This window comes from Carica papaya, chromosome 8 (assembly GCF_054855325.1).
Source record: "Carica papaya isolate Zhongbai chromosome 8, ASM5485532v1, whole genome shotgun sequence".
Lineage (NCBI taxonomy): Eukaryota > Viridiplantae > Streptophyta > Magnoliopsida > Brassicales > Caricaceae > Carica > Carica papaya.
In genome coordinates, this window is record NC_142316.1 from 28,862,006 (window position 1) to 28,887,776 (window position 25,771).

A 25,771-nucleotide genomic window follows, 5' to 3' on the forward strand; every position below is an offset into this window, starting at 1 on the left:
ATTTTGTCCTATTTTATTGAAAATTATTAAATCATAAAACGGAAAAAGGAAAAAATAGTTACTAATAATAAAAGTAGGAAAATATTTTAGAAAAAGGGAAAAGTTTCGTCAATTGAGATGTGTGGCTAAAAATTAATAAATAAAATATTTAAGAAAAAGTGTAGGAAAATTTGATAAAATTATAAGTGCACGGACATGGCTTTCTACAATTTCCATGGAGTCACAGATTTAATGAAGACTGAGAGTTTGAAACCCACAATACTTCACAGGATAAAGTATTTTTATAACTTAAAGAACACTATAATAATTATTTAATTTGATAAAAATGAAGTGATTGTTCTATTTTATTAAAAATAATAATTTTAAACTAATGAGCTCTTCCTACATCTTTTTGAAAAGAAAAATAAAAAAGCAAAAAGGAAATAAGATTTAAGTATTAACTAGATTTTTCCTTGAAAAAATTATCAAGTAGCAGTTGAAATGAAAATTAGTTGACTAAAAACTGTGTTGACTCTTTATAAACTTAAATACTTATACTCAAAACTTTGAGCTAATATGATGTATGCACTTCAAAGGGAGGGAAGCAGTTTTCCATGTTGGTATGACCAAACATAAAAAGATTTGACGGTGACGTAAACGAAAAAGTAGAGAGACACCAGAAATCAACTGTAGCCCTCGAACTACGCCGGGACAAGATATAGAAAGTAAGCAGTCTCGTTCATTAAAAAACATATAATATACCGTGTGGTTGCAGTTTGTAACATTGCAGCAAGATCCATCAATACCATCCTACTCGCGCAGGAGAATAGGAATATGTATAAATTGAGAGAGAGAGAGAGAAAGAAAGAGAGAGAGAGAGATTTGATAATGATGGCGAACTAATTAACATAAACCCTCTTAATGCATAATCAGAATGTGTTAGATACATATCAAATGGTGAATTCCACAGTGCAAATAAAAAAAGTTAATTCCGAGAAATATGGTATCTCAATTTGCAGTTTAAAGACCGCTTGCATCATTGAAGGTAGAAAAACAATTTACCTCGTAAGGAACTTAAATAGCCTACGGACTCTTAAGCCTCGACAAAGCACCGAACTGTCTCTTAAGCTGTAAAACGTGAGCACATACCTTATTAAATTTTCGATCCAGAGGTTCAAAACCACAACTTTCAAACATTTTATCTCTTCCTTACCATGTTTGAAAGAAATGGACTCATTAATAAATTAATATTTTTATATCTAAAATCTGACTAGTAATTGTACTTGCAAATGAGTTCTTTATCCTTCTGTAAGATTTAATTGTTTCAAACACATAAATTTAAGTATGATTTTACTAGCAATCCAAATATGCATCTAACAATTCCTCATCTACGAAACCATTTTCCCTCAAACAATAGTTCTACCTGAGCGTTTGCTGTCTTCTGCCTCTGCAACTCGTCTGTAAGTTTCCCCACACTGAAGTGCAACACACATAACAACTATAAGCAAGATATATCAAACAGATCATGCATATTGCCTAAGGACAGGTTCTCTCTCTTACCTTTGTTGCAAATAGATCAACTGTGCTTGTAAATCTCTCTCCCTCAAATATACCTGCAGCTTATTTGACGTCTAATAAGTATTTATTTGTTACATTAAGCACCATATGTAATAGGACAAATATTTTACAAGAGGCTCAGAAACCTTAATGCAGATTTGCCCTCGATCCATCATCTTTTCATTCTTGAAGCAATTAATTTAAGGTTCTTTCCATTAATTTTACTTTTTGTGATAAGTGGTCAAAGCTCATAAGTCTGATTCATTCTCTCTGCTCTTTCCCTTGGTCATAGGGGAATAAATTATGCTATATTTGCTAAAATTTTGGGGTAATTAATTATTCAACACCCATAATTTGAAGCCAACTAAACTTCTCTTTTTTTTTTGTCCACAGTGTAAACAATTTGCAGTCAGGTTGAGAAGGCAGTTAACTATCATCTTAAAAGAAAAGGCAAATATCTTACTGTCTGCATCTATACCTGTAAGCGTTCAGCATCCGCACCTACCTTTGTAAAATCGTTATGACCACCTTCTCTCACAAAAATGGAAGAAAAACAAGACGGTATTAGCAAAAGATAACTAATTATAATAGAAACAGAAACTATTGGTGCAAATAAAAGAAAATCAATTACTCAGGAATGTATACCAGTGGCTTGATCTACATATCTAATCAATCTTGTCAGTTGTTCCTGCCAGAGTGACAAAGAATGATTAACTTTTCAGTGCCTAAACTATTCAGCAGAAAAAGAAAAAAAAAAGGTGTGGATTAACACATTCTGCATTGCAGTTTGCTGCACAAGAGACTGCAATGAAGGAAGGAGTGAGGCACATGCACTAGATACTGAATTTACGGGTTGTCCTGAAGGTTGGTTGACTAAAGCATTTGAAGTATCCTGGAGGGAAAACATCATAAACCACAGTCAAGAAACCATGACAACAACATAGAAGACAAGTTCTTCATACATTTAGCAATCTCAAACCCTTTTTCTATAAATAAGACAAGCGATCACTTAATATAGTGAATTACAGATAAAATCCAACTTCTGGACAGAATATAGAAATCTGAATCTATCCAGAATGAACTGCAGGTTGCTAACCGAGTTGACTCTATTTCTTCCTGGGCTTCCATCAATTGAGAAAAAGTCCACTGGTTCTTCAGAATTTAAGCTGCTAGGAACTTTCTGATCACCGATATCATCAAAACGAACATCAACTTGATCTCTGCTGGAAATGATTGAATGCATAAATTAAAAAAAAGAAATTGAAGAAAATTAGGTGTGGGGGCTAGTTGATAGTCAATGCACATAATATGTATGCTACCAAAACGACCACAAATACTGATGCACAAAAAGCCAAAGAATAACAGTAGACAGTATCTTATATTTTTAGTCTAACAACCAAAAACAAAGGCACAGCCTATCCATACTCAAGAGCTTGAAGAAAATGGATAGCATTTGGAGCTGGTAAGCATTCCTGAAACTGATTATTAGGCCCATTAGTGACATCCTGTAACAGTTAAAGTTAGACATCAAACAGGAAGCATGTAGGAACTGGAAATACTAAAGTACCGGCGTGGTATGCATACCTCCTGAGAAGATACAGACTTCAGAGCTTTGAAACTAGAAGACCTTTCCATCAATAGATGCTCAGATGAAACATTTAGATTGGCCGACCCATATGTAGCCTTTCCATTCAAATCTTGATCTTCTACATTGGAAATATCATCATCCTGAATCTAAAGATAAAGCAGATTATTGTAATCGATGTCACTGAGTTAATCTACAAATTAAACTTCTGAATTGGAAATATTATCATCCAGAATTTAAAGATTAAGCAAATTATTGTAATGAATATCACTGAGTTTATTTACAAGTCAAACACCACATAGCCTTTCAATCTTTTCATGCTAACACCACATCCACATATGGACAGGAAGGAACAGCATATATATAGAATTAAGATAGATGCAAGGCTACTTACAAGGGCAGCCTGCTTCCTCATTTCATCAAGATCAAAATTCCATGCACTGATTCCTCGCATATACTCTTGCTGCAAAGTGACAGGATATTCAATTCCATCTCAGTTAATATAATTGTAGCATTCTCCCTAACAGCAGATTTTAGAAACAGAATAAAGAGAAATTACGTATACAATGATGAATTTTTTATACTGACATATATAATAATGATTACAATGACAGTGATGATCACAATGACAGAACCGGTTATGACAGTCTGGAATCATAAAGTAAGCATGATTTCACGACTCATAACCAATTCCTACACAACACCTAGGTCAAAACAAAGAACACCAAGGCAAGCTAACTAATGCAAAGAGGAAATAGCCTCAACTGGAACTTAGGATGGATGGATACTGTTCTTTCCAATGTAATACTGCCATCATAAAAGGCAAGCCAACTTTGAGAATGCCGTAATATTACAGAATCTTATTCAAGACATATCACCACTTTGAAAATCTTGGTAAGCTTTTAGTGCCAAGGCAGATAATTTCATACCAAACTGTCTGCCATATAAAATGGAGTGAAGTTTCCTACTTTGATAACCTTATTAGTGGAAAGAGAACTGCTATTTCTTTTTTACCTGTGACAAGTGCTCTTTGTCTCCAGTTATACCTTTATTTTGGAGAAGCAAGTCAGCCTCTTTTTCCTGAGGAAAGGAAGTAAATCAGGGTTCACATTTTCTAAAGGATACCAGCTAATATAAAGGTTGTGAAAGCTCGAAAACTGAAACAAAAGGAAAGACCTTCAGCATCCTAAAACGGTCACCAAGTGGACAAAGGTCACCAAGCATTTTGCGAGCCAAAAATTCACTTGACCGTGCATGCTTAAAGAATGAATGTTTCAAAAGCTTTGCTGATGTAGGACGCTTCTTTGGATCCTTCACTAAGCAAGCAGCCACTATTTCTTTAAATGACTACAAAGAACGAATCACGATAAGAAGAATAGATATAGATTGCTCTTGCCTTAAACATATTAATCAAATAGCACAGACCTTTGAGAATTTCTTGTCTCTTTCATAGTCAAGACCTGGTGGTGCATTTTGCAATGTCATTAATAGTACCTGAAATCAGAGAGAAAAGAATCACTGAAAGACAGCAATTAAAACAAATTTCCAAGAAAAACACCAATCTGATGTAAGTAGCATAGATGGGCTTGAATAGATAACAAACAGATACAGAACCAGGCAGGATGATGGGTGGCGTAAGACAAACAATTAAATCTATATCCTATGAGGTCTCATTGCACAAAGAAAACACACCTTCATTGGTGGATACTTGGAAAATGGAGCATGACCATGAGCTAGCTCTAGAGCAGTTATGCCAAATGACCAGATGTCTGCTCTGTTGCAGAGAACAAAAGTTAGGATAGGCATTTACAGAATTAACCTTGCTGATTTGAGTAAATACGAAAAAAAGCTGACTTGACCATATGATACAATTTGCAAATACTCAGTCCTTCAGCTTCACCCACTAACTAATTCACAAAAAGAAAAACAAGTAGACACACCCCCACCCAGAAAAGCAGAATCTAGTGCGAACAAACTCACTTGAAGTCATATCCATTTAGTTGCTGCATAACTTCAGGAGCCATCCTGTTCAAACCAGGAAACAATAAATTAAAAGCAAAAAGGCTTTGTTCGCATAGAGAGAGGGAGAGAGAGAAAGATAAAACAACTAAGCTTTAAATCAGAGACAAAGAGAAGATACAACAGATCAGAAAGAGACATGAAAAATTCAATGGTAAGGTGAAGTAAGTACCAGCATGGAGTTCCGGCAAATGTATTTCTTGCACGCAGTCTATCTCCATTATCAAACATGCATGCTGAAACTCCAAAGTCTCCTAATTTAACTGCACCTTTTGAATCAACTAGTATGTTTCCAGCCTGGAAGACAAGTAGAATTACAGAGAGTTGAAAATTCCAGCACAAATGCATTCTAAATAAAATGTGTGAATCAACCAGCACCCAGGTGAACATGCAGCTTCCCGTGATTATTGTTACTACAACAAATAAGAGATAAATTTGTAACAGTATCCTTATTGGATAGTGAAGACATTATTCAGTTACTTCTAAAAGGCAGTTTTCTGTATAGAAAAAGGAATATAGAGTTACAACTTAAAGCAAGTGGTTAGGATAACATATGGCACAATCTTGAAAAGTCCAGTCTGGGCATGGAGAGCTGCCAAAAGGGATTAAGAAACATAAAAATCAAAAGTAATGAACAGACTGAGGCACCTTAACATCTCTATGAATGTTTCCATGGGCATGAAGGTAAACAAGAGCTTTGAGTACTTCCCGCAACAATGTAGCTATAACAGGCTGTTCAAAACCTTCTGGATGAGCAGATCTCATTATGTGAAGACAAGACCCACCAGCCATGTAAGGCATCACAATCCAGAGGCTGCTACCTGCCATGAATGAACAGTGAGCCTTCAGTAAATTTGGATTGTCAATTAAGGTCATCAGCTGAACTTCTCGGCGTATACTTTCCTGCCAAAACCACATCGAAAGGGGAGAAAATGTAAGCATCAATATCGAATACGTGAGCTCCACGGAGAGGTGCTAAACAACCAAAACAAGAATATGGAACAAGAGGTTTATTGACGGGAGTGAGATAAGGCTACCAAGTCGTTTCTGCATCTCTCGAGATCTAAGACCTTGATAGCCACAACTTCGTTGAGCGGAATGCAGAGTGCTCTGTATACGGTGGCACTGACACCTTCACCAACTTCTTCGTACAATTCGTAGTCCTTCGGATCGACTGGAAACCTCTTTGTCGATGAATTCGCCATTGTCTCTCCCTATCTTACCTCATCAATAATCCTCCTTCCTTCAATAAACTGAAACATTCAATATCATCCAACGCAAAACTAAGCCATGGAACACGCATAAATCTAAAATGAGATATCAACCATACGGCTGGGTCCCTTCATGTTACACGGCGCACTGTTTCCAATTTTGAGATATTACAACAAGATTTCATAGTTATTAGGACAGTTGCAACTCGCATTACAACGAAAATTAGAAACAAACATAGCAGATTATTTCTGCAGAAAAGAAATAAAGGCGAACCTAACGAGAGAGAAGAAGGAAGGCGACAACAACGAACAAGAGTCGTCGAGGACCCGATGGGAGGTGGAAGCGTGAGAAAGAGAATCTACAGGTGATAAATCCAATAACGATATGGTGATAAATCCAATAACGAGCCTTGATTACTCCACCATGGATGATGCCCCGATAATCTCTCGTCCTCTCTCTGCTTCGACTCTGTTGTTCTTCTCTCCCCGATACGCTCTTCCAAAAGCTAATCAAATTTTGGTGTATTTTACGTCGTTCCTTGTTTGCAAAAATTCTTTAACAAAAATTTCCGAATTTGATATTTGAATTTCCACGGCCGGAACTTAAGTTATCGGAGATACAATGAATTTTTCAAGCGTTGTTAGGGATCATGCTCGACGTGTCAGTTGATGAGTCTGTGAATACGGACGGAGTCTGGGGCACTTGGCGGGCAAAACTGACGAGCGATGAAACGAAACAATTGGATTCTGTGTTGTATTTATTTACGAGATTGCCACCCGAATAAAAGATCCAAGGCAACCGCTTCCGTTTTTTTAGAGGTCACTGGAATCGGAGTGGTTTTTTTTTTTTACCAAATCAAATTAAAAATCCATAATTTATTTTAATTCTATTTTAATATTAATTTAATTTTCTTGTGTCTCATTTGAGAAAGAGAGAAGACGAAAAAAAATAGGTAGAGGAAATTTAAATCTGGATATAATTATATTAGAAAAATATTAAAATTAAGCTGATATAGAATTTTAAGGGGAACTCATACAATGCATTATTAGTTATGTTTAAGTTTTCATGTAACATCAATTTTTTCTTATTTTACATCTAATTCCATCCTAGTTAAAGTAATTATAGATTCTTAAAAGGCAAATATAATCTTAATATTTTAATACATACTAGAAATAGACTAGACTATACTCATTATGTTTATTCTAAATGTTTAGATAATATTAAGTTTTCTTATTTGATTAATTTATTTAATAATTTTAATATTTAATTGGAAATGTTAAAAGATTTCAATATATTTTCGACAATTAATCTTTATCAAATACTAAATATAAATAAAAAAATAAAATTTGAACTGTGAAGTATATGTTGTGCAATTCTTACTATAAATTACATAGCACATTTCTTTTTAGGACTGATTTTGAAAATACGGTTATCATTAGTATTTAAGTATAATTCTGATATATTTTCTATAATTATTTTGCACGACTTATTTTTGCTAAGTGGTATCCTATTAAGTAATGAATGTTTAAATATTTTCGGATTATTTTGATTTTTAGATTACAAAAGAAAAAAAGGAGCAACTAAATGTTTTTCTTCTTTTTTTTTTTTTGGCTTGGTAGAATAGGTAAGGTAATAAATTTTGTGCACACCATATTTCTTAGCATATTGCTCATGGTACCTAAAGAAGCAATTTTATGTTCTTGGGTTCAAGTTTACAGATTGGGTATAGTGAAAGAGAATAAATCATTTTAGTTTCTAAGTAGGACAAGGATACCTAAATTTTGTCATTTATTGAAATGTCTCAATACTCAATTACTTTTATCATGGTATATTTATAGGAACCTTTATATAATTTTGTACAATAATAAAAAGAAAGAGGAAGTATTTTCACAATCTTCGACGTACCTTGATAAAATGTAGATTAAGTGATTTTTGTATTTTTAATGTAATAAATTATCTTGGACAAAATAGAAGGAAATAAATCAACTCTAATGGAGTTATTTAGTAGTTCCTCACCTCATTTTGAGGTTGAAAGTTCAAATATATCATGAACATTTTTATATATATTTAAAAAATATGAGAAAATAAAAGAGTAGCATTTAAAAAAATCGAGGAGAGACGAAAAGGATCATCCTATCATGTGGATATGACACACAATCTCACATTGACTATAGCAATTATGTTTGTTATATGACCCACACGTTCACAAATACCTATTTACGTTTGAATTAAGTTTTAAATAATTATCCATGTGCAAGTTCACTATACATGTTGAACTTCAACTACACACGCACTCTCTCCTCCTCGATTCATGATTAACAAATTAGTGTCTTATTAATTCTTCAGAGTTTTTTTATTCTATAATCTAAAAAAATATCTATTAAAATATAATAAATAAATACACAACAAAACATCAAAAAAAATTATCTTAATCTTTTTTATTATATTTTACTTTATTCCTATAAACTATTTATGAAATCTTATACTTAATTCAAATCATTATTTCCTTATTATTCACATTCTTTCTTTGTAATATTTTTCTTCTTGATTACGATATAAACAATATTTTGTGATGAAACTTTATATATGATATTTTAAGTGTATTATGATATTTCAAATATAAATGTAATATTTGATTGGTAAAATTATTTTCTTAATTTAAGAGTTTATATTTTACTACACCATGGATCAAACCATTCTTTAATTAAAATTTTTTTATAACACCCCACTCACCACCGCATTAAATTTGTATTTGCAAATCCCTATTTATTCGAGCTTTAAGTCACCTAAACTCATTTAAATTTATCTTGTAGTTTATATTATATTTCATAATTTTAATTTATTCAAATTTTATTATTTTATTTTATTTATTATTATTATTATTATATTTTATTTTTATTCTATTTTTATCAAAATAATAATAATTTTCAGGAGAAAAATGAAAAAATAAGGCGAAATCCTGCGGGAAAACGCCCATAAGAAAGGCTCACCCACGCGAGCACCGCACGTTGTGTGTGTGCGTGCGTGCACAACCAACGAAAGACGTGCGCACTGTACGCATGTTCCATCCGTGTGGGGTGCAGGGCCGATCTGCACGCGCATTCCATCGTGCATAGACAGGACAGTCCGCGCACACGTCACATCGCGCGTGGATAGGGTCAGGCATCGTGCGACCTATGCGTGCGCCGTCCATGCAATAAGCCTGCGCGAATAGGCCTACGTGCATGGGCCTGCGCTCTATAGGCCCTACGAACGGTAGAATAGGCCAACGAGTGCAAGCTAGGATTGCAGTGCTCGACCGGCCAAGTGAGGTGCACTGCTACCTCGAGTAGTGTACTGCCGCCCCTTGGGCGTCGTGCACCACTTTGGGGGGTGTGCTGTTGCCACTGGCTAAGGATTCTTTCTCCATTTTTTGTGTCATCGTTGTGTCGCATCAAATCACTCATCTTCCACTCAACTTTTTCTTTCCTCATCGAATTTCCTCACTTGGCCCAAATCCAACAGTTCCTATTTTCTATAAATAGGGACTCATTTTTTCTATTTTCCTCATCACTTCTATTTCATTCTTCTATCCTCTAAGAGCTTAAAGAGAGAGGGAGTGATCTAAAGAGAGAAAGAGAGGAGATGAAGAAGAAATATATAAGAAAACTTCAAGGTTTTAGTAAGAAATTTACTATTTTCTTAAACATCTTAAAGAGTATTCTAAAAAATAAAAAATTATGGAGTTTATGTAAAGATCCGGAACCTAGATAAAAAAATTCATAATTTAAATACGGAAGCATATAATAACGTCAGGATTTACATTCCTTACACATAAATTAGCGTACCCAATAGGGATACAGAAATATCTATTTTACAGAAGTTCATAAAAAAAAACGTAGTAACGTATGAAAATAGTAAATAAATGTTGTAGGGAGGTTAACCTCCACTACCTCTTGATAAGATCCGGGGGGACACCTACTCACAGCCCTCCTACTAATCAGGATCTGGATTTTGATCTTCTTGATCAGAAATGGTTAATAAGGGAGAAGGTGAGTTACACTAGTCCAATAAAAATATCACACTACTCACCAATACATAAACAATCATAAAAATAACTAATAGAGCTCTTAATTTAAGTAAATTCATTTACCATAAGAAAAATCATTTATTGCATACTTATCGTTGTAAGATTTTTAAAATCGACCTATAGAGACGATACTCTAATAATATTATGATCTCATATTCAAGTGAGTAAGAACAACATGTTTCTCTTTTTATCTACTTACTGGTATTCTTAGGGGTTCGTAAGGATATCCCACTATGCGTGAACATAATATCTAAACTTGTCAATTAACTAGCTGTGCCCATACTCCATCCGATATGAGCGCCAAAAATATCATCTATCGATACCCCGTCCGGTATGAGGGGGAATTGGGCCGTTCTCATACCTTATCCTGTATGAGCGCCAAAAATACCATTTCTCGATATCTCATCCGGTATGAGGTAACGTTCACGGTAGGATTATCTATGTACCCGTTCCGTCCACCATCACCCAGGATATCCAGTAAGACAAACATTTATTAATTCACATAATCAAATAATTTTTCATTTGCATATTAATTTCATATTTCACAAATCAACCGTAAATCACGCAAGACAAACTATATATGCATCAAGGAAGCACAACTGAATTATTGAATCATTCCAATATATTATCATGTATTTCAAATTGTAAAATTAAGTACTCAGTTAAACGAGACAAATAAATAACTAACCAGTTCTACCTCCATTAGTGACCTGTAATTATTCTTAAAATTTTTTAAATTTCAGAAAATACCATATTATTGATTATTAAACTTCTATTCCATAACAGGGTATAGGGTGAGAGATTCTTACCCAAATCAGTGTTCAAAATACCGAACTTTTTACTGCATCTACTGGCAGTTTCTGAATTTTTTAAATTTTTTTGCGGAGATTAAACACGTTTTACGTACTTAAAAATACCCCAAAAATCCAAAATCGGTGTTAAAAATCTTTTCTGGCAAATTTTAAGATTCCAGCACGGCGATGCGATGGCACCACCGCCTGCGGTGGCGATTTGCTTCAGCCTAGCCGTTTTCGGTTAGTTTTGACCAGTTTCGACCGACTTTATATATATCCCTGTGAAAAAATACGTTAGGGGGCTTCAGTTGACCAAAAAAATTAGAAAATAAAAACTTACCAGTGGTAAAATTTTCGGGTGCGGTGGCTCTGCCGGCTCACCTTCGTAGCTGGGATTTTTTTTTTCAGTAAACTTGTAAAAAACAGAACGGTAGAAACATCACACGAAAGAAAAACGGGAAAGGACTCATCAGAGGAGGTTGCAGGTTTTGCCCACGGCGATTCTGCCGGACTTTGCCTGCGGTTTCTAGCTCACCCGCCGTTCGTTTTGCTCCGATATGGCCACAAGGGTGCTCGAAATCAAATTCTGAGTGGGTAGGAGAATTTTTACTTTTTTTGGCAGTCGGAGGTAGTTTCAGTAAGGCGGCGGTTGGCGGTCGGCTCCTTTCTCTAGCGTTTGGTTCTTCTTCTCAAACGGGGGGCTGGCAACTAGGGTTCAGGTTTAGTGTGATACAAAATATTTATACTCATCTCGCACTAATATGGGTTATTCATCACATTTGATCTCGACCGTTCGATCGCACCTAAGGAAGAAATAAATCTGAATCGTTCATTGCGTTTGATCTCAACTGTCCGATTGTGCCTAAGGAGAAAACGGATTCAGACCGTCCACATGCGCAGGATTGCTCCTGGATCGGTCGATCATGGAGCACGCGGATCACCAGCGTGGCCTCCCACATGGTACTGAGTCAGCGTATCTTGTCACGTGGCACGCTCCGATTCATCGAGACTACTGATTGAGCGGTTCTACATGGTCAAATTTTTCTTATTTACTTTGACCTCCCGGTTTTAATTTATTTTTTAAAAACACCCCCATAAACTAAATTTCTACCAATTTTTACCAAAATTATTTTCAATCTCATCTCTAATTTATTTTTTTTCAAATATAACAAAAATTACATTAAATTAGTTTATAGAATGTATTTTTTTTATACATTTCTAAATTAACAAAATTTATCCCGAGCCAATTTTTCAGGTTTGGATATTACAGTTTGTGTTTTGTATTTTGTATGTTTTATGTTTAATAGTTCCAGTAAAGTGATTTATTCTTGATTTTAAGCATGTTATGTGATTTTATAGGCATTTGATGATTTGCACGTAAATTAAATAACATGAATCTGGTGATGATTGTCTGAAAAATATTTTTTAAAAAAAGAAGGAAAATGAGCTTGAAATAGTTCAAAAATTATATGTATATGTATTGACATGCATAATGCATCAAGTATCTCATTAAAATTTTTATCTCTAAGGGGTTTCTGTTTCTCCCTCTCCCATCTGATCTGGAAGGACGTGAGAGAACTGCTCCTTGTAGATGATGCGTATCCTTTAACGAGATATGCATCAAGTGTCTCGTTAAGTATGATGTTTAATTTGATTGTAGTAACTATGATATGCTAGATTTAATGTTTTCTTTAATAAATAAAATTATTTTCATAAAGAAATAAAGGACCCTGACGTACCATGATAGTAAGTATTAATGATATAATTATTCATTTTTAAAATCGTACAATTTTATTTAAATATTATTTTTCTTATTGAATATATAGAACTCACCTTTTCCATACCCCTCCTGAGGAAGATAGTGAGGAACTGATCGCTAACCTACCCCTAGAAGTCTATGAGAATCTCGTAGATCCACAAACCTTGAGTGCATGACTTGTCCCACACTCTGATAAGTTCAATCGCATAATGAAAGAAATGATCCTTTTATAGTTTGATATTTTGTATTTTATTGCCACTTCTGACCTCAATTATATATATGTATAATTGGAACTCATATATTTTGCTAAGAGATTTGTAATGATTTGCTCCGCTACATATAATTTTTATCATGCACTCATAATTTATTTCTGTATTTGACACCCTTATGCCTTAATTTGTATTGGAGATGCCACAAATGGTATCAGAGCAATTATGCGAACCAAATCTCTTACAATTGAGCCTATAGATAGAAAGACCCTTAGGATATCTAGAAAAATAAGTCACCATTTTCAAAACTAGACCACCAACTCGTGTCTTCATTTTTTTTGTAGGAATGATGCGAGGGAGACCTTTTGTATAACGTACCGAATGACCTGAGACCTAGGATTATCCAACTAGGGCCGAGTTTACCGAACTCTTTCGAGTTATCTAATGATTGACCGTAGCCATAGGATAGAACCAAACCAACCCTTGTCAACACCCTACCTTGAGATACCGAATAACCGAAAAGTCTATCTCTCACAATATAGTGGAGTTTATGAAGCTTAACCCACCACACTTTGAAGGTGGTCTTGACCCCTTAGTACCCGAAGCTTGGATCTTGCAGATAGAGAAGATTTTCTCTGTCCTAGACATAACCGAGAAACAAAAACTCTCCCTAGCAGTCTTTATGCTGACCGATGAAGAGAACACTAGTGGCGGCTTAATAAAGAATTCATGCCTACCCGTATCACCTGGGAAGTTTTCATGGATGTGTTCTTTGATAATTTTTTTCTAGCCTATGTTTGAGAGAAAAATGAGGAGGAATTTTAGGACCTCTGCCAAGGAAATCTGACAGTTGCCCAATATGCAGTCTAATTTGTCCAACTGTCTAGATTTATTCATCTGATGATTACCCCCAAAAGTCGTAAAGTTAAAAAGTTTCTGAAAGATTTTTATGCCGATATCTATGATCAGATTGAATATTAAGACTCAGCTCGTATGTCGATGTGCTAGAACATGCTTAGTTGGCAAAAGACATCATCTTGGCTAGACACCGACGCATTGCCTAAGTCTGTACTCAGTAATAACAAACCCAACATTCCAGAAGAAGATTGCCCGACCTGGTAAATAGCCACCCTGATAAATGAACCTGAATTACTCTTTCCCCTGTTCTATCTCCACCTACTAGACAGTCTATCTGACCTTCCCAACCATATCAGCATTGTGGTTGCTCGCAAAGTGAATTACTTTGTCGGCGTATCAATCATGACTACTATCAGTACATAAGCACCCAGCATCTTATAAAGGACTGCCCTTAGTAGTTAAAGGGCGTGACCAGACCTGTAGCCCAGGGTCGTGTGTACCACCTAGATGAACCTGGTGCCCTCCCCACTCATGTCCTTATCCAGGGTATGCTTTCTATTTATGATACTTATGCTAGAGTATTGATCAATACAAGTGCTAACTACTCTTTTATCTCTTGTGCATGTGCTTGTAAATTAGATATTAGGCCTGAACCTTTAAAAGAAATATTAGCTGTAGACACTCCATCTAGGTGATTATTAAAAGCTCACTATGTGTATAAAAATTGTAAGATAAAAACTTCATAAATAGAAATATTTATAGGCCTAATACTCTTATATTTCTCAGGGTTTGACGTTATTTTAAGAATATATTAGTGAGAAAAATATAGGGCAATTATTGATTGTGAAAGTAAAGTTGTAATTTTTGCGAATTCTGAAAAAGAAACAAAATCTATTTTTTTCTCTAACAATTGAATAAATAGGAATATGGATGCTGAGCCTGCTGTGTATTCCATTCACATTGTTTGCAACTTTCCAGAAATTTTTTCAGTCGAATTACCTGGTCTATCTCCCCCACAAGAGATAAGAGTTTTTTATTGAACTGCTTCCTGCAATCCAACCAATTTCGAAGCCCGTCTATCACGTGAGTCGTGCTGAGCTCATAGAATTGAAAAACCAGCTTTCCAAGCTTTTTGGCCAGAAGTTTATTCGTGCTAGTCACTCTCCTTGGGGCGCTCCGATGTTATTTATGAAAAATAAGGATGACCCCTCAGATTATGCATAGACTACTGAGAACTCAATCGAGTAACAATAAAGAACAAGTATTCTCTACCTCGAATCGATGATATTTTCGACTAATTGCAATGAGCCACGGTCTTCTCCAAGATCGACCTTAGATCAAGATACTACCAATTGAGAGTCAAAGAAGAAGATATTTCGAATACCGCTTATCAATATAGATAAGACCTATACGAGTTCAATGTGATGTCATTCGGATTAACTAATGCCCCTGCTACCTTCATAGATCTCATGAACAAGGTTTTTCTGGCATACACTAGATCAGTACATCATCATATTCATTGATAACATCCTAGTATACTCTAAGAGGCTAGAGAAACATGCAGTCTACCTGTCTGAAGTGCTGAGGACACTTTATTAGAACCAGTTATTTGCTAAACTTAGCAAATGATCTTTCTGGTTGGCTCAAGTTTCTTTTTTTAGTCATGTGATATCAAGTGAAGGAGTTTCCGTGGAACTGGCCAAGGTTGAAACAGTGATCAACTAGAACCCACCCATTAATATAGTTGAGGTACGTAGTTTCTATGGCTTGATAGGTTATTACCAACGATTCATTGATGAATTTTTTAAGATTGCTGCTCTGTTGACTTGACTCATTCGAAAGGGTATACCTTTTGTCTGTGATTACGAATGTGGTGAAAACTTTATAGAATTAAAGCATCGTCTTACATTTACTCTAGTGTTGATCCTCTTCGACAAAGCTAGAAGATTTTAGGTCTATAATAATGCATCTCATATTAGTTTGGGATGTGTTTTGATGCATCATTATAGAGTGGTCGCTTATGGATCTAGACAATTGAAATTCCATAAGCGAAACTAACCTACTTACGACCTAGAGCTAGCGGCTATTATCTTTGCCTTGAAGATATGGTGTCATTATTTAGTTGGTCAGAACTTTAAAATTCATACTGACCACAAAAGTTTAAAGTATATTTTATCGTAGATGGAGTTAAACATGAGATAGAGATGTTTGATGGACATCCTGAAGGACTACGACTGCAAAATCATCTACCATCCCAATAAAGGGAATTTAGTCGTTGATGCATTGAACCAAAAGGAGTTTGCAGTGTTTACCAAAACCATGGTCTCCAGTTGGAAGTTAGTAGATACTATATAAGCACTCTACCTCAACCATTACGGGAATGATGCCTATCTCGCTCAGATATGAGGTTTGTCTGATCTTTTTATGAGGATTTGAAAGCTCAGTTTACAGACTAAGAAATCACCAAAAATTTAAGTAAGTTCTCTTTTGATGAGTTTCCTAATTTTAGCCTCTCAAATGATGAGTTATGTAGATTTCAGGACTAAGTTTGGGTCTTTATCACTATCAGGACGAATGTTCTCAAAGCTGCACATGCCTTCAAACTATCCATTCATCCCGGAAGTACTAAGATGTACCGATGCCTAAAGCATCAATACTAGTGGCAAGACATAAAGGACATTGTTGACTACGTCTCCCGATGCCTTACTTGTCAACGAATTAAGGCAGAACACTAAAGACCCGATGGTTTATTAAAAAACCTTCCAATTTTGGAAGGGAAGTAGGAGCATGTAACCATGAATTTTGTCACCGGCATACCCATGATATGTTTTGATCGTAATGCTATTTGAGTCATCATTGACAGACTAATTAAAACCATCCATTTCTTACCCATCAAGACCATTAACTCCACTAGTAGATTAGTCCGCCTTTATATCGACAAAATTGTTCGACTCTATGGTGTTCTCTCATCCATTGTATCCAATCAAGACCCTCGATTCACCTCCCACTTTTGGGACGGCTTTCAAGAAACATTTCGGTCTGGATTGCAGTTCAGCACTACTTATCATCCCCAAATTAATGATCAGTCTAAACACACTATCCAGACATTTGAAGACATGTTGCATACTTGCGTTCTTGACTTTGACGATAACTAGTATGAGTATATTCTCTTGTGTGAATTTGCTTATAATAATAGTTATCATTCCAGCATCGACATGCCTCCGTATGAAGCCCTGTACGGTAGGCCCTCATGTTCTCCCACTTGTTGGAACAAAGTTGGAAACCAGGTCATTTGGGACCAAACTTCATCTAGGAGACTATTGAGAAGGTTGCGATCATCTAATGGAACTTAGCTATCGCCCAAAGTCACCAAAAGAGTTTTGCTAATAATCATAGAAGACCTCTGAAATTCACCATTGGAGAACAAGTCTTCTTTAAGATTTTCTCCTACAAGGAAAAAACACGATTCAGAAAAAGAGAAAAGTTGAGCCCCCGTTATGTGGGACTTTTTCAAATTGTAGGGCGTATTGGACCCATAGTGTACCACCTTACTCTACCTTAAGAGTTTGCGGGTCTATATGATGTTTTCCACCTCTTACTACTCAAAAGGTATCACCCTGATCTTTCTCAAGTCATTCATCACGATGAGATACAAGTACAAGCCGATATGATATATGAAGAACTCCCTGCAAAAATTTTTAGTTGGATCGAAAAAGTTTTATGCAACAAGACGATTTCCATGGTGAAGGTGTAATGGCAGCACCACTCTGCGAAAGAGGTGATGTGAAAGTTGGACAGTGAGATGAGAGAAAAGTTCCTAGACTTATTCGAAACAAATTTGGGGGACTAAATTTTTTAAGGTGGGAGAGATTTAACACCTCACTCACTATCGTACTAAATTTGTAGCTAGAAACCCCTATTTATTTGGGCATTAAGGCCACTTGAACTCATTTAAATTTATCTCGTAGTTTATATCATATTTTGTAATTTAAATTTGTAATTTTAATTTATTCAGATTTTATTATTTTATTTTATTTATTATTATTGTTATTTTATTTTATTTATTATTATTTTATTTTATTTTATTTTATTTTATTTTTGTTGCATTTTTATTAGAAAATAATTTTTAGGAGAAAATAGAAAATTGGGGCGAAATCCCCCTGGAAAACGCTTGCGAGAAAGGCTCGCCCACGCAGGCACTACATGTTATGCACAAGCGTGCACGTGTAGCCAGCGGAGGACGTGCGCACATCCCATCCACACGAGGTGCAAGGCCAGTCTACGTGTGCATCCCATCACACGCAGTTAGGCCAGTTCATGCGCGTTGACAGGGCCAGGCATCGTGCAGCCTATGTGCGCGTCGTCCGTGCAGTAGTCCCGCATGGATAGACCTACGTGCGCAAGCTAGCCCCTGCATGTGGCCGACTTGGTGAGGTGCACTGCCACCTCAAACAGTGTACCGCTGCCCCTTGGGCACCGTGTGTCACCTTGGGCGATGTGTCACTGTCGCCTTGGGTGGCGAGCCACTGCTAGTTGAGGATTTTTCCTCTGTTTTTTGCATCGTCATCATGTCGTGTGAAGTCACTCAACTTTCTCTCTCTTCACTGGATTTCACCACTTGGTGTAAATCCACGGTCCCCATTTTCTATAAATAGGGACCACTTCCATTTTCATCATCACTTCTATTTTATTATTCTATTCTCCAAGAGCTTAGAGAGAGAAGGAGTGATATAAAGAGAGAATGAAAGGAGAAGAAGAAGAAAGGTATAGGAAAATTTCAAAGTTTCGGTAAGGAATTTAGTATTTCCTTAAACATCTTAAGGAGTATTTCTAAAAAATCAAAATTATGATGTTTGTGTTTTGTGTTTTACATGTTTTATGTTTAATAGTTCTAATAAAGTGATTTGTGCTTGATTTCAAGCATGTTATGTGATTTTATAGACATTTGATGATTTGCATGTAAATTAAATTACATGAATCTTGTGATAATTATCTGAAAAATATATTAAAAAAAGAGAAGGGGAATGAGTATGAAATGGTCCGAAAAATATATGTATATGTATTAACATGCATAATGCATCAAGTGTCTCGTTAGACTTTTTATCTCTGAGGGATTTCTGTTTCTCACTCCCCCATCTGGTCTAAAAAGACGTAAGATAATCGCTCCCTGTGAATGACGGTGTACCATCTGATGAGAACGGTGATGCGAATATTTGTTAGATGTCACCTTTGGCTAAGTACTATCGTGGATATAAAATATCTAATAAGACCATTGTGGTTGGTACAACCGTAGTCATAGATCGTACCATAGTTTGGCAAACCGAAAATGTGCATGAGCAAATTGCCATTATATATCTTATCTAGTTATTCCATATGGGTAATCGAAAATCCGTATATCCCCTCAGAGATGAAAGTTAGAACGACTTCGTGAAGCATGATAAAAAAATATGAGTATTTCATGATTTATTAATTTTTTCTATTATTAAGTATGATGTTTTCATAAAGAAATAAATGACCGTGACGGGATAAATTTAATGGAGGTGACTATGATATGCTGGATCTTATGTTTTCTTTAATAAATAAAATTATTTTCATAAAGAAATAAATGACCATGACGTGCTCTAATGGTAAGTATTAATGATATAATTATTCACTTTTATAATCTTACAATATTATTTATATATTATTTTCCTTACTGAGTATATAGAACTCACTCTTTTCATCTCTTCCCCTCTCGATGAGGAAGATAGTGAAGAACCAATCGCTGACCTACCTCTAAAAATCTATGAGGATCTTGTGGATCTACAAAACTTGAGTGCATGACTTGTTCCGCACTCTGATGAGTCCAATTGCGTAGTGAAAGAAGTTGCCCTTTCGTGTTATGATATTTTGTATTTTGTTGTCACTTCTAACCTTAGTCATATATATATATATATATATATATATATATATATATACTTAGAACTCATGCATTTTAGTAAATAATTTGTAATTATTTACTCTACTGCATATAATTTTTATTATGCACTCGTAATTTATTTCTATATCTGATACCTTTATGCCTTAATTTGCATTAGCTATGTTACACTTTCTTATATAAATAAAATGTTGTATATAAATAAAACGGTTGCTCATCATAAATGCATCTAATTCTCCAAAGTTATTTATCTAAAATGAGCTCTCGCTCAAATGCTAATCATCATATCCTCATATAATTACCTATCGCGTAATATAACACATGCAAAGTGCAATGTGTGGATTATGGTTCAATCATATAGGATAGTGCAATCTACTACATGAAATGGAGGAAAGAATTTGAAAAGGAGAGATATTGTGTTAATTTATTGAAGAATGTCTACACATATTTTATGTAAATAAATAAATACAAATAAATGAATTTAAAAACAACGAGACTAAAAAGAAGAAGTTAGGTGGATAAGATACAAAGGATAAAATATATTAGCATAAAGTGTAACGACCCCAGAAATTCAAAAGAAAATATATAATAATTTAAGTGAGGAAGCGAAATAAAAGGTTAAGGTTTACATCCTTTACACAATAACTTAAAAGTACTAAACAACCATCCCGGAATAAAATCTCTGAAAGAAACACGAGAAATGAGAAAAGTAAAAGAAAATATAAAGTATATAGCATATACTCGTAATCTTCTTGCGGATCGGGCTCGGGAACCAAGTTCTCTTTATTTGAAATGGTTAAATAAAGGATAAGGTACACTAGCCCAATAAGAACATCACACTATATCACCGGCGTAGAAGTAAAGGTTGGTAGAAAATCAAAACAACTAATGGAGCACTAAATTTAAACCAATATATTTATTAAAAATAAAACCATTTTCCCTTCACTTACCATTAGAGAATTTATGAAAACAAACTATAGAAGAAATAATATCATATAGATCATGACTTCACGCACGATCAGCAACATAGAACATATCATAAATTCATATTTATTAACAATAGACTAAATCATAACCGTTTCTCATTTCACCAACCTACTAGTATCCATAGGTATCCACAGAGGTGTCCCAGCTACACGTGAATCCTTTTCCTTAATAATCTTAACTACGAGCTGTCCCCATACCTCGTCCGGTATAAGTGTTAAGACATTTAAACCTCAATACCACGCTCGGTATGAGGGTGAAGTGACCGTCCCCATACCCCATCCGATATGAGTGCCAAATGACCAAGTCTCCACACTCCGTCCGGTATGAGACAACGTTCATGGTAGGGTTCCCTATGAACCCGGTCCATCCACCATCTCCCAGAATATCTAGTGAGACTGTCATCTTATCTGTTTATTAGATCATACCAATTTCCTATTTTTTCTTAGTCTCCGTCACCAAATTAAACATAATTACATAAACAAATAAACATGCATCCGGTAATGCAATCATATCTTAGATCCGAAAATTAAACAGTTGTCAAGTAAGGCAATAATACATATATTTAAACCATAAAATAGATAAACCAAAAACCATTATGCTTTTAGATTGCAAAATCAATCAACAGAAATCAACAGAGAACAATGTCCGGTTCGGGCTCCATTAGCAATCTGTAATTAATTATGCACATCTATTTAATTTGTACAAAATACCGTATTATTATTTATTCAAACTTCAATTCCATGATAGGAAATAGGGTAAGGGGTCCTTACTTGATTTGATGCCAAAAAACTAAATGGTTATTGCACCTATGGGCGGTCTTTGGGTTCCCTGAATTTTTCTTTGGGAATTGAAACGCGCTTACAGTACCTATAAATGTCCCAAATAAACCCAAATATCAGTCCCAATGCCTACTCGGCCAATTTCAAAATTTTAGCACGATGGCTCTGTCGTGCTTCGGTGACAGCACCGCCGCCTGCGGCGGCAGTCCGCCTCGGATCGACTGTTTTTGGCCAAATTCGGTCGATTTTACATCGATTCCTGCGATCACACACTCTAAAACGCCACGGTGGGCCAAAAAAACACGAAAAATAGAAACTCACCTGCGGCGAGACTCTCCGGTGAGGCGGCTCCTCCGGCTCACATTACAGTTCGGTATTTTGCTTCGGTCAACCTGTAAAGAGAAAAATGGTGATCACAATGGTAGAAAAATTATACGAAACGAGAATCGGGAAGGGCTTCATCGGAGGCGGTTTGTGAAATTCTCCGCGGTGGCGCCGTCGGGCTTCAGCGGCGTTTTTCGGCCAATTAGCCAGTTCTTTCACTCCAATTTGACCATGGATGGGTTTAAAATTGAATTTCGTGCAAAAGGAGAAAGTTTTACCTTTTTTGGCGATCAGAAAAGGTTCCGGTGCGGCAGTGAGTGGCAACGGCCGGCTCCCTGGTGGCTGGGTTGTCTTTTCCGGCGATGGGTTCTGGCGGCTAGGGTTAGAGTTTGGATGCGGATGAGGTTATTTATATCCATCCACTTTTGATCTGGGCCATCTATCATTTTTAATCTGAGTCGTCCGATCGCGATTAAATAAGAAGTGAATCTGGACCATTAATCGCGATTTAATCTGGGCCGTCCATGCGCGATTCAATCTGTACCGTCCGCACGCGCGGGAACGGATCTCAGCCGTTCGATCGCGCGTACGTGGATCGCCCGCGTGGTTCCCCCCGCGTGGCCTCCCATGTCAATGCCTCTGTCACTTGGCGTGTCTTGGTTGGTCAGGGTTGCTGACCGAGCATCTGACGTGGCGCAATTTTTTTAAATTACATTTTGACCTCCGGTTTCTGATTTTTCTTTCAAAAATACTCTCAAAACTCAAATTTTCACCCATTTTTTTTAAAATTATTTTTAATTTAATACTTAACAAATTTTTACCTTTTTTTATTAAATTAAAATAAAATAAATAAATAAATAACTATATTTAAAAAAAATAAAAACAAATGTTGGTTGTTACATAAAGTCTCCCGTTATGGATAAATAATTCTTAGATTTTACTTACTTTACTATCTTTTAAATTTATCTCATAAAAATATATTTGTGTAATTACTTAAAAATTATATTTAATTAAAAAAAAGATTTTGGCAAAAAAATAATCATATATAAATAAATTAAACATGTCAACCTAATTAGAAATATAAAACTAGTAACCAATTTAATTGAGTTAAATCCGTGGGACACTATATATTTAATTGTCTAAACTTATTTATTATCAAACTTTTTTATTAGTTTACTAATAATGATGGAATAACCATATGAATATAAATTTAATAGTTTATAGATTTATTTGAATAATTTATTATTTCAGTTATTTAATATATATATATATATAGTTTAATTTTGTTATTAAATACAGATTTTTTATATTATTAATATTACTAGTAGTAATAGTATGTGGAGGCCATATGATCTGGGGTCAAAACACAATTGAACAAACCAAGAAGGCTTTGACCCAAATAGTCTGGCCCGATGGCTACCCCAAGCCCAAGCATTAACTGAGAATTAATAATTATGTATATATTTCGTAATTTGAATAAATTACTAAAAAGTATTATGATAATTTTATTGTTAACTTAAAAAATTATGATAGTTTTAATATTACACTTAAATTTAAGGGTTAAACTTAAAGGTAGAAATCAACTTATAATTATTGATATTTTCCCGAATTTCTTTAACTAAAATTTTGAAGATTAAATTTAATTTTTCACGACCAGACTTTATGATTTTTTTTTCATTACTAAATTTTCTCGTTGAAATTAGTTTAATTACTTATGATTTAATCTCTGAAATTCCATAACTAATTTCTTGGGAATCGGAAATTTAAAATTAAATATAAGTTAAATTTTTGGGTTATTACAATTGGTTTAGTTAGGTAGATTTTTGAACTAACTAAGTAGTGATTTACACCAAAGTGGTTTTTTAACGCAAACCTCAGAATGAAAACTTACACAGCCCCAAGAGATGGAGAAGTTTAAGTTGGATTGAACATTAGCGGAAGCAGCAGCAGTAGGTTTCATTTTCTTCTTAAACAATTTTTTAATCTTCCGCCCAAACCTAATAATCATCATGTGTTCGTCTTCCTTCTCGGCAATTCCCTTGTGGAGGGGACAGTTTCTTAGATACTTCTGTATCCAACTTACAGTAATATCTTCAAGGCTGCCTCCAGAAGAACAATCAGAAACTCCTCCTCCTCCCAGCTTCTCATATAATTCCTTTTTGGCCCAAAAATTCCATAAAGAAGAACGCACATGTGTCTTCTTCTCTCTGCTGCAATGCTTCACGTCGTTGTCTTCCATGCTGCCGACGAGTTTTCTCCACATGAATTTGGCATCCGATTCCGCCATCCGAAATAGCTTGTCAATACTTGCTTTCACTTGATGCTCGACGTCCTCAGTGGCTGATGCTACTCTGCTTGAACGCATCTTCTTCTTCTTCTTTAAATGGATGTAGAAATTCCGAGTAAGTGTCAATCGATATCAGAGCTTTTTGGTTTTGCTTTGTTGTGAAGAACTGGAGAACAGACACATATATATATATATAGATCGAGATGGATCAGATATGGTAATGTTTTCTAAACTACTGGATTATTAGATTTGTTGTTATTTTAGTCTTAAAAGGGAGTGGATGATTTATCCAAATTAGTGATGCTGAATTAGTAAACTCTTAAATTTTCTAATAACCTTCATAATTTTCCATAAATCAATCATACAAAATTATTTCCTATCATGATTCTGATATTTTCCTCTTTAAAAAATTCTATTAGATTTATTATTATTTTCTTCTTAAAAGCGAATATATGATTTATCCATTAGTGATATTTTCCTCTTTCATTAAATGTCCATTAAATCAATCATACAAAATTATTTTGTCTTTAAAAAATTTGTAGCCCTCTTTTCTTGAAAGAAAAGTGCAGCGAGGAGAGGTCCTGCTGAGCTTCAAGGAAGTTTCTGGAGGAACTCGTGTTACATTTGAATGCTGTCGCTCGGGTCCTTGCGTTCCCTGCCTCTCTACTCTGAAAAGGTTTTGATCTCTCCTTTGCTTTTGTTTGGTTGGATTCGTTTTCGGGTAAAATGAATCTTTATTCATGTCTGGTTCCAATGAATCCAGTTTTTTGGCGGTGAATTTTGATGTAGCCTTGAAGGTGATAAAAGGTTAAAAAAGTTTCCAATTCGATTTTAATTTTCATTTATCTTTCGTTTTGGTTACTTACTTAGCTTTGCTATTTGGAATTTTTCAAAGTATTATTATACTGGTATAGCATTTGGAGTGGAGCACATGTTAGTTTAAGTGAGTTTTCTGTATCCCAGTGGAGATTAGTATCATGAATCATAGAGTTTCAAATTAATTTCTTCATTTGTCTATGTTGAGACTGTATCCGTTGATATTTAGTACCAGACTGTGTTCCATGGAATAGAATAGGAATGAAAAAACAACAGAAATGTGAGAGAATATTCTGATTTCAATTTAGTTTTATATCTAATACAAATTAAATGTTTTTCTACTTCCTTCATTGATAAGTGGGGGTACAACTTCTCGCTCATAGATTTGATATATATATATTATGGCTAACTTCTTCTTATTAAATATTAAACTAGAAATTGAATGAGAATAGAATGGTTTTGAACCTATTTATCTCACTTCTAAGATAAATCGTAAAATTTTTCTTACGAAAATGGGTCTAAAACAGTCCCAGAAAATTCATTAAAAACTTTCTGGTTTCGGGAGTTTTTCTCCCGACTCCGGTCACCGTTTCACTTCGATCTTGTTCCTAAAACTTACT

The 25,771-nt window shown here is 35.0% G+C and overlaps 1 protein-coding gene and 1 long non-coding RNA gene across 9 annotated transcripts; one reads left to right on the plus strand and one right to left on the minus strand.

Annotated features, from left to right (window-relative positions):
* Positions 1-882: 882 nt before the first annotated feature.
* Positions 883-7,122, minus strand: LOC110813168 (serine/threonine-protein kinase BLUS1-like). Of its 8 annotated transcripts, none has more exons than XM_022040202.2 (19): positions 6,626-7,122; positions 6,178-6,393; positions 5,789-6,043; positions 5,313-5,437; positions 5,102-5,146; positions 4,814-4,895; positions 4,547-4,615; positions 4,298-4,468; positions 4,136-4,201; positions 3,516-3,584; positions 3,121-3,270; positions 2,962-3,041; positions 2,633-2,759; positions 2,309-2,428; positions 2,182-2,224; positions 2,042-2,064; positions 1,540-1,592; positions 1,403-1,454; positions 883-1,107 (listed from the first exon to the last, which is right to left on the minus strand). In XM_022040202.2, the coding sequence occupies exons 2-19, from the start codon at positions 6,343-6,345 to the stop codon at positions 1,063-1,065; spliced, it is 1,743 nt and encodes a 580-aa protein (XP_021895894.1). In that variant the 5' UTR covers positions 6,346-6,393; positions 6,626-7,122; the 3' UTR covers positions 883-1,062. The 8 variants fall into 8 exon arrangements, with proteins under 8 accessions (XP_021895894.1, XP_021895893.1, XP_021895890.1 ...); XM_022040201.2 differs by having other exon boundaries at positions 2,015-2,064; positions 2,962-3,014; positions 6,626-7,121; XM_022040198.2 differs by having other exon boundaries at positions 2,015-2,064; positions 6,178-6,379; positions 6,626-7,120.
* A 16,753-nt stretch (positions 7,123-23,875) lies between these two features.
* Positions 23,876-25,458, plus strand: LOC148252779 (uncharacterized). Its single transcript, XR_015814050.1, has 2 exons — positions 23,876-24,552; positions 24,878-25,458. It is a non-coding gene; the product is annotated as an uncharacterized LOC148252779 (long non-coding RNA).
* Positions 25,459-25,771: the final 313 nt, after the last annotated feature.